Raw genomic sequence first — 22705 nt, 5'->3', positions numbered from 1 at the left:
TCTCCAGAGCGACTGTTCAGCACTCACAAGGGCGTAATTAGCCTGAAAGGTCATTGGTAGTTCCTTCAAGGGGTATCTCTTTGCCACTGCCAGCTTATCACACCTTGGCTTGTGCGTTTTCTAAAGACAAGACACAGATCTCTGCACCTTGAAAACTACTAGTCTATTATTGAACACGCTGATATCAGCTTACAGTTTTCCTGTTTTAGCTGTTGCCATAGCAAAGGCTCCTTCATTATTAATCAATTTGGTGTCTAGTTTTTGTACACTGGGTATTTTCAGTTCATTTTGCCACGTCAGGATGTTTTTGTTTGATAATTGCGCAGTAACTGGCTATGGCTTGGGCTGAAAGAATATGTCCGATGTTGCTGACTGGGGTGTGAAATGTGACATTCTTGTGTTTCAATGGAGTGCTCTAAAGTGAAACAGGAGACTGTGAGGACAGTTCGGTTCAGAGTAGCATCTGCCAACAGTGGTCGTGTGTTGGCTGAAGTGTTCAAGGATGAGACAAGGAGGTCTGGCTTGGTGCCTAAGCCAGTGGACTTGGACAGCACCCGTGGTCCTGAGGCCCAGCAGAAGGTCTCGTCTCCCCCCAGTGAGGCCAACAGCCACCTGAAAGGGCTGCTGGTGGAATCTTCTCATGAGGAGAATGGCGGCGAACCCGATGACCTGCTTTTGTATGCTAGTGCCAAGAGAGAGACACTCTTCAGCAACAAGCGACTCAATATCTGCAGCAAAAATGGAACAATTAGAGGGGTGAGGAACAAAGTGAGCGCAGGTCAAGTGCTTTTCAACAACCTCTCCAAAATGTACTCCGTAAGTTGAATTTGATGCACAATGTTTTTAGATTATCGCTATAGCGACCATTATGTATTTTTTAAATAACATTATCATGATGAATGGGAGAAACCATTCCATATAGTTCTTCTTCCTCTATATATATGTGGCTGGCTCTAACTTGTATTCTCTCTTTCTTAAGGGACCCATTCGCCATCAGAAAAGGAGACCTTGGGAAAAAGATTAGATTCTTAGGGAGTAAAAAACATTTTAAAAAAAGAAGTCACTTATTATCAATGTTTTTTTTTTTAAATATAAAATATATATTGAATGCTTGGTTAAAATAAGGCTAAGCAATGGTTACTAATCTCAATCACGATTAATGGCATGTGATTCATCACATTCTGAAACATAATGATTTCAAAAGTAGTTATTTGTGCACTTTTATTTTGAAATCTACTGCCATAATAAAGAAATAATATTGCATATTAACTCATTGACCGCCATTTACAGCGATAGACGTTCATTCTATTTCAACTGTTCAAATAGATTGGACATCTACTAGTGATAAACTCATTTCAATTCACACGGAAGCATTAAAAAACCTTTTATCGCTCTCACCAAAAAGGGCCTCGGGGCTATTGTCGTCAATGGGAGACAACAACTTTATGCGCAGTTAAAATAATTACCTGCAACATTATTTGTGATTATTCGCATTCTGTATATTAATGATTTGAAAAGTAGAATTTAGCTCACTGTTATTTTAAATCTACTGTCATGTTAATGAAATGTTAATCTACGTACTGTACTTAACTCACAGTACGTTAATGTACAGTTAAAATAATTCACTGTTAATTACAATATGAGTTAACTCGCCCAATTTTAGATTAAATAAAAGTGACCATCTGTACTTTGAACATTTGAAAATATTTTATTTAATTTAGAATTGGTGGTCGTGCTTCACATTTACGGGATTTAATAAATTGATATGTAATAGTAAAGAATGCTTTCTGCTCTGCAGATTTGTTGGTTGCTCACATTCTGTATAAAATAAATCAATGTTAGACCAACTGTCGGGTTTATTTCTTTTTTCAGCTACTCTCAGGAAAGAAAACATAGTGTAAGATTTTTTTTTTTTTTACTATTCTATATGTTTTGCATGTATGGCAGCCTAATTATTCAAATTTCCTTTTGAAACTGTTTTCTGAACTACTTGTGGGTACCTCTGTTCATTTATCTTATTATTTCAAGTATTATGACTTTCCATTGTTGATCATGTACCGTTACTTGAAGCTATTTGATTTATTTTTACACTTAAGTAAAAGTAGTAGTGGATGTTCTTGTTTTTATTCTTGTGGAATTTACTTTAAAGTTTTACTCCTCTGTCATTCGTGCCGATTGTTAATGCAGTTGGGATCAATTCTTGGCTTTTCCTTTTGCACAGAGAAAGTGTGAATCGGATATGTTTATTTTGAAGTTTGTAATTTGATTGGAGAGCAATAATAAACAAACAAACAAACAAACAAACAAAAAAATAAAACTACAGAGTCAGTGATTTCTACAATATACCTGTTCAAGCTAGTGCACAGCCATTTCCCCAAGAGAAGAGTGTATTGTATGGTTGTCAAAAATATCGAAAAGTGCACTATCTAAGTATTGATACTAAAAAGTTGTATCCGGATGTGATATTTGATTACAAAGGTATGAATACTCAGTAATTTTTTATTTTTTGTACGACCCCCAGATCATCAGAATTTTTATTTCATTTTAAGTATTTATCAAGATTAAAAAAAAAACAACAAAAAACATATATATACAGTATATATATAGTTGTGGTCAAACGTTTACATACACTTGTGAAGAACATAATGTCATGGCTCTCTTGAGTTTCCAGTTATTTCTACAACTCTGATTTTTCTCCGATAGAGTGATTGGAACAGATACTTCTTTGTCACAAAAAACATTCATGAAGTTTGGTTCTTTTATGACTTTATTATGGGTTAACAGAAAAAGTGATCAAATCTGCTGGGTCAAAAATATACATATATGGATCTGAAAAAGCGAATCATTGACTTGAACAAGTCAGGAAAGTCACTTGGAGCCATTTCAAAGCAGCTGCAGGTCCCAAGAGCAACAGTGCAAACAAGTGTTTGTATGTATAAAGTGCATGGCACTGTTTTGTCACTGCCACGATCAGGAAGAAAACGCAAACTATCACCTGCTGCTGAGAGAAAATTGGTCAGGAGGGTGAAGATTCAACCGAGAATCACCAAAAAGCAGATCTGCCAAGAATTAGAAGCTGCTGGAACACAGGTGTCAGTGTCCACAGTCAAGCGTGTTTTGCATCTCCATGGACTGAGAGGCTGCCGTGCAAGAAGGAAGCCCTTGCTCCAAAAGCGGCACCTTAAGGCTCGACTGTAGTTTGATGCTGATCACATGGACAAAGATAAGACCTTCTGGAGGAAAGTTCTGTGGTCAGACAAAACAAAAATCGAGCTGTTTGGCCACAATGCCAAGCAATATGTTTGGAGGAGAAAAGGTGAGGCCTTTAACCCCAAGTACACCATGCCTACCGTCAAGCACGGTGGTGGTAGTATTATGCTGTGGGGCTGTTTTGCTACCAGTGGAACTGGTGCTTTACAGAGAGTAAATGGGATAATGAAGAAGGAGGATTACCTTCAAATTCTTCAAGATAACCTTACGTCATCAGCCCGAAGATTGGGTCTCGGGCGCAGTCGGGTGTTCCAAGAGGACAATGACCCCAAACACACATCAAAAGTGGTAATTGAATGGCTAAATCAGGCTAGAATTAAGGTTTTCGAATGGCCTTCCCAAAGTCCTGACTTAAACCCCATTGAGAACTTGTGGACAATGCTGAAGAAACGAGTCCATGTCAGAAAGCCATCAAATTTAACTGAACTGCACCAATTCTGTCAAGAGGAGTGGTGAAAGATTCAACCAGAAGCTTGCCAGAAGCTTGTGGATGGCTACCAAAAGCGCCTAATTGAAATGAAAATGGCCAAGGGACATGTTACCAAATATTAGCGCTGCTGTATGTATATTTTTGACCCAGCAGATTTGATCACTTTTTCCTGTTCACCCATAATAAAGTCATAAAAGAACCAAACTTCATGAATGTTTTTTGTGACAAAGAAGTATCTGTTCCAATCACTCTATCAGAGAAAAATCAGAGTTGTAGAAATTACTGGAAACCCAAGAGAGCCATGACATTATGTTCTTCACAAGTGTATGTAAACTTTTGACCACAACTGTATATTTATATGGCGGAATACACTCAGGTGACTTGAAGTTCCGCTCAGAGACCCCCAATTTGGACAACTTTCAAAATTGTCCGAAATGCATGTGTGATACATCATTGGAAAGCTTAAAATCTCAATTTTCTGGGGGAAGAAAAATTTTGAATATGAGTTTTTTAAACAACAAAACCCTATCTGGAGGTGAGAGCACGCGAGAGCAGAATTAAAGACGCCATGACTTTAACGAGATATTATCACGTACTTACCTTGTTTCGATCCAAAAACTCCATGTAGCATGTATCACTGAGTGTCAAGACACAGCTGTGAACGGCCACAGCTGGATTTCTTTGGGATTTTATGGGTGAAACATGGTAATATAACACGGGTCACGACGCAGAAATCACAGACGTCAAGGAGTGGTCGAGATTTTCTTTTTCATATATTTACCCAAATAAATAAATGTAATGTAAATAAAATGTAAATATAAATCGATTATTTATCATCTAACATATCGGAGAAATGCGACAGTAACAAAAAAATACAATTAAGCGATAGTTATGAGGTAGATATCTGTGACTTTTTTACAGACGCCATTTTTTTCATTGTGACATAATTTGTTTAAAAGTTTAAAATATGTGAGTGAATAATTTTTTATAAAGTTGTTTAAAAAAAACGAAATAAGAGACATCAATTAATGATTCTGAGCTAAAAACGACAGACATTTTGAATAATAAATATAAATACTTTCATTTAATGGCTGGGTTGAAGCAAAAGTGGTTGCGTGACGTCTGTAAACGGGGGTTTTCAGGGTAAAACGGACAAATTAAAAATAGTTCGGGGGCTTAATGCGCCATGAATCTGCTATGGCAGCATATAGACATATTGTTCTATCAAACACAACAGTTGTTTTGACTTTAAATATTGCAGTTTCTTTTAGAGAAGAGTGCAAGAGCAGAAACTGCCTTTACAATCTTGTCAGTGTTTTCCGCCATTTATTTTTAATAGGAGTAAATTCAGGAATCAATGAGTTAAAATCCAAATAAATACAAGTGTAGTGTCCCTTTGTTGTTTTGTGGGGGGTTCCCTTTAAGTGATTTATGCAACAGCCTCGTGTGACCGCGAGGCTACCTGGCTCCTGCATGCCTACCTTAGCACCATGGAGAGCATCCCTGCCAACACTCCACACACTACAAACGACGCCGTTTGCTAAAAGAATCCGCGGTCCGGAAGTGCGGGTATTACTCGCCGCCAATATTTTGGACGTCGATGTGCGATCCTGTTACTGCGGCACACAGCGAAGTGGGATGCGGGCTTTCCCCACACACGCTTATTCACCCTCGCATAGTTGCTTCCAAGATGCGACTTGAGCGTTTTTTTCTCGAACGCTGCTATTGTTTATGAGGAATCTGCATTAACGTTCTAATCCACGCCCCGTAATTTCATCAATCGGTGATCGGTGTCATGTCTCCTCCGGCGTCGGCTGCGACTGCCAGTGAAAGCAGCACCGCCACCACCACTACCACCACTACTGCCGTGTTTGAAGAGGATACTAGAGAGGAGGTACCTTCTTCACACAATCATGTTATCTTTTAGGGAATGTAAAATGCGTTTACTGCAGGGTGCCCATGCATGTGTAAGCTTGATAGCTTTATGACAAGTGAGCCTGCATTTGTATGATTTGAATATTTGTAGTGAATATGAAAATGAGAATGACACCTAATACAAATGATTTTAATTTGCCGTGCAAATATCTCTACCCAAGAGACAATACATTACATAAAAGTAGGCACATGCTGTCAAAAGTAGTGGTATAATTTTTGTCGTTTACTTTAAGGTACCATACACCACAGTGCAACTAATCACCGGGAACAGTACAATAACCAAAACATACTATGTATGTAGTTTTCATTATTACATATGGCGGAAAACACTCAGGTGACTTGAAGTTCCGCTATGAGACCCCCAATTTTACCAAATTTCAAAATTGTCTGATTTGCATGTGTGATACATCATTGGAAAGCAGGAGGGCTTTAAAAAAAAAAAAAAAAAAAAATTTTAAACAGCAAAACCCCATCGGGAGGTGAGGGCACGCGAGAACAGAATTACAGACGCCACGACTTTAACGAGATATTATTGCGTACTTACCTTGTTTCGATCCAAAAACTCCATGGAGCACGTATCGCTGAGTGTCAAGACACAGCTGTGAATGGCCACAGCTGGATTTTTTGGGGATTTGATGGGTGAAACATGGTAATATAACAAATGTCGCGATGCATAAATCGCAGACATCAAGGAGTGGTCGAGATGTTCTTTTTCATATATTTACCCTTTTAAATGTTTTTTTTTTTCAATTTTTCTTTGTTTGGATCAATTATTTATCATCTAACATATCGGAGAAAATGCGACGGTAACGAAAAAAAGTACATTTAAGCGATAGTTATGAGGTATATAGCCGTGACTTTTTTACAGATGTCATTTTTTTCATTGTGATGTAATTTTTTTAAAAGTTTAAAATATGCGAGTGAATAATTTTTTTAAGTCTTTTTTTTTCAAACGAAACATTAGACATCAATTAATGATTCTAAGCTAAAAATGACAGACATTTTGAATAATAAATATAATTAATTACCTTAGTTTTATGGCTGGGTTGAAACAAAAGCGGTTGCACGACGCCTGTAAACAGGGGTTTCCAGGGTTAAACGGACAAATTAAAAACAGTCTGGGGGCTTAATGCGCCGTGAATCTGCTATGGCAGCATAGACATATTGTTCTATCAAACACAACAGTTGTTTTGGCTTAAAATACAGCAGTTTCTTTTCAAGAGAAGTGCAAGAGCAGAAACTGCTTTTTCAGTCTTGTCTGTGTTTTCCACCTTATATTAAAGTAAAAGTCCAATGAGTATATGACCTCAGCCACCGTATGCATAGAAGTAGGCATGTGCCAGTATGAGATTTTGACGGTTTGATAACATTCTACGGTATCACAGTATTGCAATTATAGCTCTAAAAGGTGTTATTTTGGGATGTATGGGTTCAATTCCCCCCCCCCATTGAACAGGATTAAAAAAAAAAAAAAATCACAAATTGCAAATTGGAATATCAACATTAATATATTTTTAAAATAAATAACTGAAATATTTTAAATAACATTGAAATAAATAGAACTTAGAGACTAAACAATTTCAGTTCCAACAAAACAAGACGACACCTTTTCACCAATATGGTGTCTTACAAGTGTAATCAGTAGATTACAGTCAGGTGCTGCTTGTCTTAGCAGAAACTTCATTGGTTAAACTGTCTGTGCTCAATTGGTAAGAGCAAAAATCAGGACCCACAGCAGCCCTTGAGGACCAGTTTGGACACCCCTGGTTTACATTGATTGAGGCTGGGCTGCTATAGACAAGTTACCTGAGGGAAATATGGGTGGCGCCATCTTAGAAAATGTCTGCTCCGAACGTCCGGTTTAGAAAAAACATCATTAGTTGCGGTTGAACTAAGTCAGGGGTGTCCAAACGTTTTGCAAAGGGGTCCAGATTTGGTGTGGCAAAAATGTCGGGGGCCGACCTTGGCTGACGCCCTTTACGTAGAACAATATATTTAAGCAAATTTTAGCAACCCATTCTGTGTGTCACTTTTATTATTTTCTCACATTTATTATTTTTTTAATTAATAATTTCAACAATCTCGCAACAAGCCTTTGTGGCGTTCTCTTTCGACTCTCGGGCTCATGCAAAATACTGCTGCTGTGAAATTGAAGTAGCTTCAAGTTGCTTCAATTTCTCGCTGCGTATCTTCCCTGTAATCTGGTCGTATATGTCAGCGTGTCTTGTTTGTAATATCGCCTCACATTTTGAACTCTTTAAAAACAGCGACTGTCTCTTTGCAAATGAGACAGACACAGTTGCTGCGTATTTTAGTGAAGAAATAGTCTGCTGTCGCAGTCTTTTTTTGTTGATTGTCGCTATTTTAGAAAATTGGAAGGGTCACACGGGGTAATGTTGCTTAGAGTGCCGCTGCCTTTTAGTGGGTAAATGAGGATCAGCATTTAGTGTGTAAGCTACTTCATACATATGCTGGTAGCTGTACTGCTGACCAATTTATTAAGTGTGTGCGGGCCAGACGTTATTGATATTATAACAGAGGCTGGGGGCCGGATGAAATTTGACCACGGGCCGCATGGGCCCCCGGGCTGGACTTTGGACATGTCTGAACTAGGCAGTGTGCTGACAAAGTTAAAACTGCAAAATCAAACCAGAGGAACCCACTTAATCTCCAAAAATGGATTCAGCATGATGTAGATGACACTCCGAGATGTTCTGTGCTGTGCTTGAACTCCTGGAAACGCCAGTTTGGAGTGGAATGTTTTAAAGAGCGTCCCAGCTTCAGCGCGCCAGTGTGGATTTACCTCGCCATACACCTTTAATCGAAACCAGCTGCAGACAAGAAATTAAGAATGTGAGTTAAACCTAATTATATACCTAATAGGTTGTACGGTTGTTCTTAACACTTCGTTGATCATTCGTGCAGAAAATTATACCAACCTGTCAGCCTGTGTTGACATGAGGTGTAAATTGATACGCCGGCCACTTGAGTGACCAAAATGAGGTGAAATTACAAATAATATTACATTTGCCGAATGCAGAAAGGCTGACACGGATTTTGTTGTCACAAGGAAATACTACAAGGTATGTACATATAAACAAAAAGTGTAGTATGTAATTCTTTTTTATTGCACATATTGATCGCAATAGAACATTTTGACAACATGATTCCATTTCTTGTTTTATTCAGAACGATTGGTGCCTGTGCAAAACAGGTCAATAAATCACAATTTATAAAATAATTACAAAAATATTAACGAAGGTGTAGCATAAGTCAGCCTTCCCTCATCAAAGTAGAACGGACGTAGTCTCGATATATGTCCATCGACGTACATTCAGTGTTGTTGTGAGGCATATCAATTTGTCTTCCCTTGCCGAAGAGCGTTTTCCCCCTGTAAACAAACAAACAAAACATTTGCATTTATGCATTTACATAAATGTGCCATCTTACACGTACTGATTAGCAACAGGCTAGCAGCAGATAGCGTGTGTTGAAGCCACAGCAGTACAGTAGTTGTGCTAAATAATATTAAACATCATCATAATTACAATTATCATCGTAATAGCAATAACAAAGACAACAAGTCGTTTGAAGCGCAAGATTTTAGCTTTAGTATTTTTGGAGCATCGGACACATGAAAATGCAGGGATAGGAAGAACATACCTCCCATAACACAGCAGCAACATGTCTACATAAACACCCGGTCTTTGTGGTGGCACGAGCTTGGTTCCACATTTGTCTTCACCTGTCATGATGATGACAGATGGATGCAGTATTTCCAAATTGTCTTTTTTAAGGGATTTTGACGAGTAATGTTACTCCAACTCCACTGTTGTTTTGGATTGAGAAGTTCTAAAATGGAAGTTGCTCGCAGAAATGCGGAAGTAAAGCGGAAGTACCTTGGAAACTTGAGTGCAAACACCCCAGTAATGGCAGTCAACCACTAGAAATTGACGTACACCAATCTCTACTCGAATTAGTCAAGAGGCATAGGCCAGATTGCGGTCATTAACAAATTCTATTATTTTTCTGCGGCCCAGCGGCAAGTGCGTCACGGACCGGTACCGGTCCCTAGCCTGGTGGTTGGGGATCATTGCTTTAACTGACTTGAGCGAGATTTTTTATGAAGTTCTGAAGAGGCCAGGTAACATGGAATCTTCTATTTTCAAGTCTGAGATAGGCCACTTTCTTATGTGGTTTTAACACTAATATGGTCCAGCAAACTGTAATCTGAATTCATGCGTCGATAACGTAACGACAATGAAATGGGTGAAACAGAGAGAAGCCAGAAAAGACAAAAGTGTGCAGTGGCAGACAGCAAAATGTTACTGCTATTAAATATGTGGGGTGAAACAATTCAAAGGCGTTTTATAATATAACGTGTTGGATAATAACCCAGCATGTTGAGGCTTTGTTATTCTTCTTCTGCGTATGATGACAAACATCTTGATATTGACCTTCTATACATGCATATCAATTTAAAGAGCATATGACACGAGAAAAAAAGTCTAAAATGTCATTATTATGTGAATTAGAATCATATTTTGAGACGATTCGACTATATACAACAATTTAGCAAAGCACAAACGACGAGAAATTAGTCTTTTAATCTGCCGGTTAGCCACGCCTACCATTATAGGGCTTTAGCGTCCCCAACAGGTGGATGACGTCAGCGGTAGACTTGGCTCATCGATTTTACTATTCAGCCCATTGAGGGGAAATTATTCAGAACGAGGAAAACGCGACGAAGAAAGCCGCAAAATGTCATTGTTTCAGTCTCTCTACTCCAATATTTTTACAGGATATTCTTTTTACCCAAGTATTTTTCCCCAATAGCTATATAAATGGCTTGAGAAGGACCAGTCAGCCCGTTGAGGGGGAACTATTCACAACGAGGAAAACGCGACGAAGAGAGCGGCAAAATGTCATTGTTTCTGTCTCTTTACTTCAATATTTTTACAGGATACTCTTTTTATCCAAGTATTTTCCCCAATTGCTAAATAAATGGCATGGTCATGACAAATAACAGTCTTGTGCTGAATGGAATTTGAAATAATAAAAATGCATTTATTCAGGACGACATGGCAAAATTACTCCATAATGGTCAAAACTGTTGACTTCACCTTTACTGTCGCACCTCCCGAACGATATTTTATGACACCTAAATCGGACATATGTCATTTCCCTTCCCCGGCTTCGGAGAATGTAAACAAACCAGAAGGCGTATACAGCTAGCCGACATGCTAATCCGAACCGAGTGATGTTTCAAAGTCTTCAAAGCGGAAAATCACACATAGCTATCCTGGATTATTTGACATGACGACCCGGTTGTCGAATGTCTTAGCAAATCGGCAAACCACCCGGCGGAGAGCAATTTACAGTTCGTTCCCCGGAGGAGGGTGGCTGGAGCTAACGCAGCTAACGTGCTGCTGCTAATGCATTAGGAGAGCTTTTTACATGCCTATCAATGATCAGACGTAAGTAGTCCTTCATTTAAAGGAAGTTTGTAGTGTTTACTTTGTAATCGCTGTATTCGTATTTGACATAATACAAAACAAGATGTTTACTCACTTCATCGTAAGTCCAATGGTCCCACAGTAAATATCCACGGTGAATGGGAACCTTTTGAAACTCCAAAAAGGCGCATATGCCTCTCCCTCATACAGAATGATTTTTCCGCAGCCGTTTGGCTGGCGTGATGCGAAAAATAAACGTATTAATCCGCAAAATCAGCTGAATCCTTCGTCCTCATACACAACAGTACACTGTAGCGTGAAGCGGACGTCTTCTACCGTACACGTCACAGCGCCCTCCTCCTTAATGCAAGACCGAAGCCGGAAGTCACTCATTTTCCTGGCGCGGGATTAAAAAAACTAAATAAATATAGCGATCGCTTCCACACACATCCAAGCGGTCCATATCATTCAGGAGCATAAAATACCGCGTGTATTATGAAATAAACATGCTTTTTCGTGTCACAGGCCAAAAATGAAAACGGTGGTCTGAACGACCATACAAAAAGATCAGATATGACAATCTTTTTTTGTGCACTAGGACCTGCAGTTTGAACTCACATAGCCCAGCTTTATTACTTTGAACTTTTTTTTAGTTTATTAATCCGTACTGTTTATCCTTATGCGGGTCACAGGATGCGACTCTGAAAACTCCTCAACTCCCAAAACTGCTCATGTCTTCATATGCCTTACAAATAATTCAGCAGTTTTTATTGATTTCATTATTTTTTCTTTCTCCTCAGCAAAAACCCCTTAAACAATCTCTGAGCAAGTCACTGTGTCGGGAGAGTTTCTGGAAATGCCTTCTCCTGTCCATTCTCATGTACAGCTGCATAGGTGCCATGGTGTGGTGCCATGTCACCGAGGTGACCCGTCTCAACTTTGACAGTGCATTCAAAGGGAAATCAATGATGTACCACGACAGTCCATGCTCCGATGGCTACATATACATTCCTCTGGCCCTCCTGGGCATGCTTTACTTGGTCTATCTGGTGGAATGCTGGCACTGTCACGTGCAGAACGAGCTACAGCACAAAGTCGATGTCGAGGGTGTTTACGAGAGGATTCAGAGAATGCAGCAAGCCAAACCTTGCATCTGGTGGAAGGCCATCAGCTACCACTACGTGCGTCGCACTCGGCAAGTCACGCGCTATCGGAACGGAGATGCGTACACCAGTACCCAGGTTTACCACGAGCGAGTCAACACTCACGTAGCGGAAGCTGAATTTGACTATGGGCACTGTGGAGTGAAAGATGTCTCCAAACAGCTGCTCAGCCTGGAGAAGTCTGCCCTCACAAAAATGCGTTTCACCAAGTGTTTTAGCTTTGCCAACGTTGAGTCCGAAAATTCATACCTCACGCAGCGAGCAAGGTTTTTCACTGACAACGAAGGACTCGATGACTACATGGAGGCCAGGGAGGGCATGCATCTAAAAAACGTTGAATTGAAGGAGTATATCATGGCTTTGTCCGACCCAGAGCATCACCCCTGGTATCTATCCCATTACGTTTTCTGGTTCGCCTCTTTTCTAACCTTCTCATGGCCTCTCCGAGTATTTGCGGAGTATCGAACTGCTTATGTCCACTATCGTGTGGAGAAACTGTTTGGTCATGATTACATTCCAGCGACGCCGTGTGAGGACCGGCCGTATTGGCGACGTATCCCTCGCGTAAACACCATAGATAGTACGGAATTAGAGTGGCACATTCGCTCCAATCAGCAGTTGGTGCCCAGTTACTCAGAAGCGGGCCTCATGGATCTAGCCCAGTGCCCCAACAGCTTCAGTGGGATTCGTCAGAATTGTGAACGCTGCCACAGGGCTATAAGCTGCTCCTCAGTGTTCTCCAGGAGCGCCCTCAGTATCTGTACGGGCGCCAGCTCCCGAATTCCCTTCAGCGGCAGCAGATTCTCCTTGGCACGACGCTACGGATCGCAAAGGAGCTGCTTTTGGAGGAGCGGGAGCTTGGACGACCAGGAGAGTCCTAGCGAAAACACCCGTTGCCTGTCAGAGCGCCTCGCCACAGATGAAGAAGAACCTCCAGACTATGACGATGCACTGTGCTACCCGGTGCTTATTGTCCACTGCAGTGAGAACTGCCATAATCACAGGTCCTTCCACAGAAACGGCTCTTGTGTGGAAACTTCCCTATGACCAAGCTGAAAAAAAGAAAAGAAATCAAGAATATTTGTAGCATACAAATACTTGCATGTGAGATCCACAAACAAATGCCTAAATCCTAAACGTGTGAACCAGCAAAGCAATACATGATATTAGTAATGTTGCACCGATATGATACTGAATTACATATTCCGTATTGGAGAGTACTAAGAAATAATTTGCGCAAACTACAAAATATTTACTTTTTGAGAGCTAGTTTCCAACTGCTGGTCACCCTACCCAAGGTGGCCACCAGCTATGCACACTCCGTAAAAAAAAGGAGCGCTTGTCACCCTTTCTAAGATGATGATGATGATGGCATCCAATCATCCTTCTGCTGTGAATTTCAATGGTTTATCAGTAGTAGACATTCAATCAATTTGAAGCTGGAGGGTTCAAATCAATGTCACGTCTTGCGCCTTCAATGGCAGCCACTCAATAAAAACAGATGCTTTGACATTGATTAAATAATCTTTAAAAAATCGATTGAGAAATAATATGGTTATGACTTTTTAAGGGGAAGTTCAGGATTTTTGACATCAGGCTTAATCTTCGAGTTAGCGAGGGTTTAATTAGTCGGTGGAGTTGATCTCAACAAATTCCATGTAGTTTGCTAGTTAATTATTAGTTTCAGGCAGTGGCTAAGCTAGCGCGAGTCAATTGGGCCATCTTAGCATGCCAATGAAAAACAACATATGCACACATGTAAATAATCGATGACCCATTCAGTCAATAGTGTTGGCTATGTTTTCAGGATAAAGTTATTGAAACTTACCATTGCATGCCAATAATTGCAGTTTGACCAGCAATATTTGTAATCCAGAAGCTCTGCAGATGAGCAGGGCGCAGTGATATCACATCAGTTTTTTTCACCGCTGATTTCTCATGTCATAGCCAGCAGCAAGTAACCAGTTTATAATGTTCCTCGTTCTTCATAGGGAATTTGTGGAAACTTTCCATTGCCCATTTCTTCTGTCTGTTTCCACAGCCTCTAAATGCACATTTCGTCATGTTGCCGGCCGGTCGTCAGTAAACTCAGCGGACTGATGCTGCTTTCAAGGAATGTGGGAAGAGTTTCCAACCTTCAATCTGGAAAAATATCATTGGAACGCCTCCACTATTTGATCGCTTACGAGAAGGCGGTTTGCTGGAGGTCAAAATGTATTTTGATGGCAAAAATAAAAAGACAACTTGTCGTGATCAGCCATTTTTGCTGTTTACATTCGCATGGAAAGCTTTGAGGTCGCAACTGGTACCCTCCGAGCACGAGTGGCTGAAGCACTCTATTGTGGTCGTGTTACGCATCTGAAAAAATAGTCCTGCAGAATGAAATGATTGGCAGTTTGGTGAGATATTGTTTTGGATGCATGTGTGTTTTAGAACAATGACCTGTGTTTTGAATTTATTTGACTATGTTGGGTCTGTTCGTAGATCTGTATCGTTTTTTTATTGGCATGCTAGAAGTGGGTGCCATTGACTCGCACTAGCTTAGCCACTCCGGAAACTAACAAATAACTTGCGAACTGCACAGAATTTGTTGAAATCAACTATCGCTTTAATTATAATGTCAATGCATTGACTTTAACGGGAACATCGCCTCTACTAACATGGCCGCCCTGAGGAAATTTAGGGGCGATGAGAGCTTCTGCCATATATTGATATGACTTTATCACTAGTAGACGTCCAATCTGTTTGAAGTGGGAGGATGGCAGCGAATGAATGTTCATTCATTCCCTGCCAGCCCTCCCACGTCGATCACAGCTAATGAGTTAAAGTGTATGACCAAGCCATGGCCTTTACTTTACAATTACTTTACATCAAAGTGAGTATGCAGTAATTATTATTAAAAGAAAAAATACATATGTTTAATAAACAACGACAATGTATCACTATAGCATTGGTATTGGCGTATACCATACAAAAATGGTATCGGTGCAACTCCAGTTATTAGTGATATGTTAAACCTTCACACTGACAAAGACTGTTAAGCACATGTTTGCCATAGCTTTTAAAATCTGGTGGCACCTGCAGTTACCTCAAAAGAGCTGGAAGCGGGGGGAAAAAATGGACCTGTGTAAAAGAGGTCACTGAAGTATGTGAGCCACCAAAGCATTCCATTCTAAATGATTTTCAAATACACTCCCACCTTAGAAACTCCCTTCAAGGTTTGTATAGAAAAGTGATTGAAAGATCTGTTGTAAGCAGTCATCATAAGCATCGATAAAATTCGATAAAACTTTTAAAGCAGGTTTTCACCGATATATGGATATCTCAGAGGTCAGTTTTCACCGATATATCGATATATCAGAGGTCAGTATGGTTGATAAAAACCTTATAAAAAGCAGATCTTGCCCATCTACTCGCATTTCAGGAGCAAGAATTACTTTAAATTTGATGGAGAAAAAATGTGATTACTCAACTCTCATCGGAGGTAATATAAGGACAGAAAGAAATGCAATGATTTAATTTTTTTCTGGTTTCGGTGAAATGGCTCACTTTAAGTGTAACATGCATCATCGGTGACAAGTCACCTGACAAGTCGAAGATTCATATTCCACAGTTGACCCACTTCTAACTGTAGCAATGCTTGAAAAACCCCAAGTAGAATCATCTCAGATGGAAGGTAAAATGGAGAATATTAATTTACTATGTGAGTTGCAATGATGCAAATCAATGAAAATAGAATGAAACCTGAATTCGTGGAATTGGTGAACTGGTGCAACACTAGTTGCGGGTAAGCCATAGAGTTTGACTTTTGGCCCTGGGGGGGCACAACATGTTGATGACCCCAAAATGCAGTGTCAGCAATGAAATTAACTTACAAGAATATGTATAATAATAAGTTGAAAATGTGTGTTTTTTGTTTCCCATCATTTTTGAGGGGAATTCTAAATCAGGCTGCTTAGGACAGCTACACTTTTCACCAAGATCGTCATCCAATGAATATGGTACGCTCGGCGGCGGCGTGCCAATGTAGTTACCCCAGTCAAAAATTGTATCCCCTGGGCGGAGCCATATGGAGGTAGATTTGTGTCTTCATTATTCAATAAAAAATGTGTTTGAATGCAAAAATAAATTTGAAGCTAAAAAAGAATGCATTTTTTGCAATTTTTATTTGAATTTTTGATTTGATTGAAGTCAAATTTTTTTTAAAATTTGATTTTGATTTTTTTTGGGTTTTTTTTGGTGTCTTTATTATTCAATCAAAAAATAAGTTGCTTCAAACAAAAAATATTTATTTTCAAACGAAAAATCACTTCAATTAAAAAAAAAAAAATTCAATCATAGAAAAAAAGTTTTTGAATGCAAAAAAATATTTGAGACTCAAATATTTGCATTTGAACACTTTATTTTTAATTAGAAAAGTTTTCTTTGATTTTAGCAATCCTTTTTGCTTTTGGGCCATATTATGGGTAGGATATTTGGGTATAAATAATTCAGTCCCCCCAAAAATATTTTCAAACAAAGAAAAAAAATCATTTGAAAAATAAAATTGCCCTCGCCTACTTTTCTTTTTTAAATAATATGCAAAGCAAATGACCGTCTTAGGTGGTAGTCACATGATCTGTTTGAAAAATAATTTTGACCCATTCTAATTTTTTTTCCCATTTCATTCATAGTAAAGTCAATTACATGCAATGACATTTTTCGGCCACCAGGCTGGCCCCCCCTTAAACTCCGCTTATAGGGTAAGCTTTAGCTAACTCTCAGCTAGCTTTGGGTAAAAGGGAGTGCAATCACACTCGAATATTAATGTTAAATTATATGGCTTGTTAATTGCCTTGGGGAGAGTAAGCAATTTATATATAATTTTAATTTGATTACTGTATGTTTGTTAAAAGATAGTCATATATAGTGTGCGTTTTCTTTTTTGCTAGCATCTGCCACGGTTCAAAAATGACCTATCAACTGTAATATCTGCATTAATTTGCAGTCGGAGGTTTACATTTTACAATACAGTCATGACATCATCATCACAATATCATCAAGACACTAGATCATGTCCACATAATTAATGGTATGTCCTAACGATTTGTTAAAGATGCAAAACTGAATGTGAGCCACCAGCATACATTAATATTTCAATTATGTAGCTATAGTAGAGGAACATTTCATACAACTGTCACAACATGTCCTTATCAATTTGACTGTTCACATATTTCCAGCTACTCATAGTACACAACACTTACAAACAAATACAATTAAAGCAAATATGTTGGTGCACTATGTGTACACCACCGGCTTTTTATAATATTGTTTTTTAATGATATATATAACATGTAACAGATAAATATAGTCTAGCAAATAATACAGTAATCAATAATGTTGTCAAACAAGTATTATGCACTTGAAATTACAATAGACTATGAATTGTACTGAAGCTGAATGTTAATATAAATTCACAGAAAAAAATAAGTACTCGAGCTGGTATGCAATGATACATAAAAAAAAGGGGTACTGCTTGTACAAAGTTACATTATTGTTGTCTTAATAGTATAAATGACTGTACAAAAGGTGATTATGTTTAAATAATGTATCTTATGCTGGGAAATATATATCTGCAATAAATGATCTTTACAAGCGTAAAATGTTTTCTTCAGGAATAATTCTTTCATACTGTATACTGTACTTTACATATTCTTTTTTTATGATAATAATTGTTCTAAGATTGTTCTTTATAACCTATATGCAAGCATGAAGAGGTGAACATGGAATCTTCAGACCTTAGATCAGATGTTCCAAAACACCAACTCACTATTGTACTGTACTTTAAATGAAATGAGAAGATTAAATTGACTTTGCTGTACGCAAGAACTGTCTCATAAAAATAAGGTTCACTGGAAAAACAATGAATATGCACAGCCACTTGCAGCTGGTGACGAAGTGGTCACCGAATTTCTTTAGCAACCACCTGCCATCAGTGCTTTGCTTTTATCACCCGAGGTAGGAATGTTTTGCAATGTAATTTTTTTGTTGTTGTTTTGATGACATTTGGTGTTGAATAGTATCAAATAAACCAGGACCTTAAATTGGATGGAAATGAATATCAAACAAGCCTACATTAATTTACTGATGTATTTGATATTTTTTGAGAACCACTTTCCATCTAATTTACCACACAAACTATTAATACTGCCATTTTGATACAAAAAGCTATACAAATGGTTTGAATAGCTTCCAAGATATATAAGGTGATATGCATATTAATTGATGTATCCTACATATTAAAAATTAGTAATTATTGCATTTTTAAATTATCAACATTCAATTAATATTTTTTTTATTCACTCAATACTTCCAATACAAAAAAAAAAAAATCAAGATTTCATCTCAAAGCTATTAAGCAAGGCCGGCCCAGCCTATACGCAGACTATACAGCTGCATAGGGCCACCACTAGGGGGCCCCCAATCTGGCAACCTCATTTTATACATTGTTAATAGAGCATCGTGAATAATGTGGCGCGCATTGCCATTTACCTATGCAAACATCTATTTTCTTGTATTACAATCTGGCACCTGGGGAGTGACGTTGAACCTGCTTTGCGATAATTGGTGCTCAAACTTGCTTGGAAAATAGATGCACGAACATGTCGAAGAGAATTTATCCTTCTGGAGCAGAGAAATGAAAGAAGAAGAAAATCGGAGAAGAAAAGAAACAACAGTATCAAGGTAATAGAGCACGTTGTTGTTGTTGTTGTGCAAGACTGTCCGACTTGAACGTTGTTGTCAGCTGAGCTTGTCAATATGTCGTACTGCTAATTGCCATTAGCCGCAGGGCGAAGGCCCGGAGCGAATCAAGTAAAGCCGAGCAAGTTGTTACGCGCCGCCTAATATGGACTGCTGTCACCGTACAACATTCGGATACTCAGCAAGGGACGTCTTGCCGTCGCTGTTTTTAGTGCGGCAAGACAGAATCGTAAACAATGGAGGCGGATGATCACGACGTGGCATTCCTGCTCTTTTCTTTTCCACACATTTTTCTTGAACCTTCAAAGTACGTCTCAATAATATGCTTCAATTCAGTGCCCATTTGGGGTCCCCCCAGCACGGACGAGGTGGAGATGAGCGTTTTTTACAGAGCTCGTCTCCCAAGTTGTCTCCGATCAGCCAGCTGCAGGGCTGGCCCCTCCCAACTCAATGCCGACCGAACATGAGTACTGTATATAAAAATGCGTAGAGGAAAATTAAACCCCGAAAAGTGAACTGCGTGGTACCCCCAGTCAAAGTGGTGCGCGATCAGTTTTTTTCCCAGACATTTCTACCTGTCAAAATTGTTGCCACTTCCAGGATCGCCACTTTTATGCACAAGCAGTCCAGTCCTGGTTGCTGCTTCCAGGAAATATACTCAGCGCCACACCATATGCTTCTATTATTTTCCCAAGTGGTGAGAGGGCAACTGAGCATTGATTGTAACATCCCAAGTAATGATGTCAGGCTTCCGTTGTTTTATAAAGATTTATTTCAATGACAACGCGGCACCTGCACATAAAAGCAGAGCGTGCTCTCCCTTCCACTCTTGCTCCTGTGCGATGCGCTTAATTGCGATCACGAAAAAAAGTGATCACAAAATTATGACTGTCTACTCTAGAAGGAGTAGTAATTTTTACATTTTCCGTGGGCTAGGAATGAGTTTCCGTTTCAGAGATAAACCGCGTTGACGTAACACATGAGCTCCTTTTTACGCATGCGTAGTTTGCGCAAATGCAGGCGTACTTCACAGAAGCGGGGAGGCCCTTACACGCACCTTAAAAGAAGTGTGGACAGGTATGAAAATAGCCGGCAAAATACCCTGGAGAAAATGATCCGTCCTAGTGCAGACGTAGCCTAGTCATTTCATTTATATCGGACATTATTATTAACTAGTATGCCATGTATCAGCCTACGGTGAATCTACTTAATTAGTTACGCACTCCCCACAGTACACGTTTTTGTTGACGAATATTTTCCTGGGCTGAATTTTGTTCCATGTGATCATATTTTGTACTTTGAATGATTCAAAGGAGCTATTGAGAAGTATCTTGGAATTGGAGGTGGAGTGCCGTCCTCTTCACAAGATGATGATTTCCCCAAATGTACAATTCAAAGTAATACTTGGCAATGTCATGCACATAGTTATGAGATCAAGAATCAAGAAAAATGCACATAAAGTTACAATTGTAATTAGAGATGTCCCGATCGATCGGGATCGGGTCCGATCACGTCATTTACAAAGTATCGGAATCGGCAAAAAAATATCGGACATGCCTTTTTTAAATATACCGTATATATATTTTTTAATTAAATCGTTTCCTAATTGTATTTAACGTTACAGACATAATATGTTACACTCATCCAGAGTCTTTAGTTTAGGCTTAAGGTAGGGTTATCAAAGTTATTGCGTTAACGGCGGTAATTAATTTTTTAAAAATGTATCACGTTAAAATATTTAACGCAATTAACACAGTCGCTGCACGACCCACTCACGCATTGTCGCGTTCAATCTGTAATGGCGCCGTTTTACCTATATATAGAGCTATAAGGCAGCGTTAAATGAGTAGAGTGAATTTTGGCAGCCTTTGGAGCCTTTTTTTAATTGGCTAAAGCCTTACAATCCCTCTCCCACTGATTAGGCATATCGTTGGACGCAATGTGGGGAAGAAAGGTAGTAGTTGATCTTTTTCTTAACACCCTATGTTATTTCCCAATGCAGAGAAGATATATCAATTGGTATCACTGCGCACAGTCATGGTTGCACTTCCCATCATGCATTTGGGCAGAACAGTTAAAGGACTACTGTATCATTTACTGAAAGCTCAACAAATACACTAGATGGCAATATTTAGCCACAATATACAAAGTCACATTTATCCTTTAAGAATTGCAAGTCTTTCTATCCGTGGATCACTCTCACGGAAAGAATGTTAATAATGTAAATGCCATCTTGAGGATTTATTTTCATAATAAACAAATACAGTACTTATGTACTGTATGTTGAATGTATATATACGTCCGAGTTTTATTCATTTTTTTCTTAATGCATTGCCAAAATGTATATGATCGGGAAAAATTATCGGGAATGATTGGAATTGAATCGGGAGCAAAAAAAAAAGCAATCAGATCGGGAAATATCGGGATTGGCAGATACTCACTAATCAGGATCGGGAGCAAAAAAACATGATCGGAACAACCTTAATTTTAACACATTTTTACAAAAATATGGGCCCCTTGGCATTATTTTGCTTACGGCCCCCTAATGGCCTGGGCCTGCCCTGCTATTAAGTTGCTAATATTTTTAGTTGTTTTTAAGGTGAGGACTGAGTCTGACATCTTGAATAATGAAGCAGATGGTGGAAGTGCTCAAACCAATGCTTGTGGCAAAAATGGTCATATACGAAGAAAAGAGATTTGCAAAAAAGTAAGTGTGATTTTTGGATAGATGACTGATGACTTTGTCAAAGCAGCGCTGCCAACTGTTGTGGAACAGTGCTTAATTTGTAAATCATAAGGTGCCGGAACGCAAAGTACATATGACAGCGCAGGGATGACGGCACGTGGACAGGTCCCGGAACATATTGTAATAGCCCGAATAGGGAAATAGAAAGGAGAGGAGTGAATGATGGCTTCCTTCACTTTATTGTGGCAACAGTTAAATAACAAATAACAAAAATAACAGCGGACTGCTGCAACATGCGACCGCCAACTTCACTCTCACGCCGCATTCTTCTCCTCACTTCCCGCTACGTCACCACTCTGCTGTCCTATGGCCCCTTCACGGGCCCGCACATAGTTAAGAACATTACATTATGCAGAAAATGGTGCTGAAAACAAAACGCAAATGCCCACTTCCTATGCCATGGACTTTCCTTTTTTTCTTTCTTTTCTATGTGCTTTTCTGACTCGTTTTGAACCATCTTCCTTCTTTTTTGAAAAAAGACAGTAAATGCAACAGTCTTTTTGGCATGTTGAAATACCGTTTGATCCTGGCTGCTTGCTCCCAAGATGCCGCAAATTTCAAGTTTTTTTTTTTTGTCAGGAGTGTGATTTGTTGGTCCAGCTTCTCAGTGCACCAACAAATCTCCAACTCTTTCATATGACATTAATTTTCATAAACTACATGCAATTCTTGGGATTTGTTGTGTAAATGAATTTATGCATATTATTTTTTTTTATACTGTAATGTCCTAACTGCGTGTAGTATTCTGATATAATGTTTTTTGAGGCACCCTGAAGTGCACGCAACGTTACTCTTGCTTTGGTCACATGACGCGGGTGTGTCACAGGCTCTATCTATCGCTCCGCACAGCCTGCCGAGAGCCCCAAGCTGTGTTCGTACTGTTAGCTCCATGTGTTAATAAAGAAAAAAGTTGTCATCACGTCGTGTGTTCGATACCTTTGTCAACAAAAAGCTCATAACAAGA

General features: G+C 39.1%; 2 protein-coding genes across 2 annotated transcripts; both read left to right on the top strand.

Moving 5' to 3' along the window:
• The first annotated feature begins 343 nt into the window (after positions 1-343).
• grxcr1b (glutaredoxin and cysteine rich domain containing 1 b) lies at positions 344-825 on the top strand. The gene has a single exon (XM_057859969.1). The coding sequence runs from the start codon at positions 406-408 to the stop codon at positions 823-825; it is 420 nt and encodes a 139-aa protein (XP_057715952.1). The 5' UTR covers positions 344-405.
• A 4299-nt stretch (positions 826-5124) lies between these two features.
• On the top strand, positions 5125-16477 carry LOC130931367 (transmembrane protein 151B-like). The gene is made up of 2 exons (XM_057860112.1): positions 5125-5594; positions 11892-16477. Exons 1-2 carry the CDS (start codon positions 5496-5498, stop codon positions 13299-13301), a joined length of 1509 nt encoding a protein of 502 aa, XP_057716095.1. The 5' UTR covers positions 5125-5495; the 3' UTR covers positions 13302-16477.
• The last annotated feature ends 6228 nt before the right edge of the window (positions 16478-22705 follow it).

This window comes from Corythoichthys intestinalis, chromosome 15 (genome assembly GCF_030265065.1).
Source record: "Corythoichthys intestinalis isolate RoL2023-P3 chromosome 15, ASM3026506v1, whole genome shotgun sequence".
In the NCBI taxonomy this organism is placed as follows: domain Eukaryota; kingdom Metazoa; phylum Chordata; class Actinopteri; order Syngnathiformes; family Syngnathidae; genus Corythoichthys; species Corythoichthys intestinalis.
Note: the sequence above shows the minus strand (reverse complement) of the source record. Positions and strands in the feature narration are given on the sequence as shown.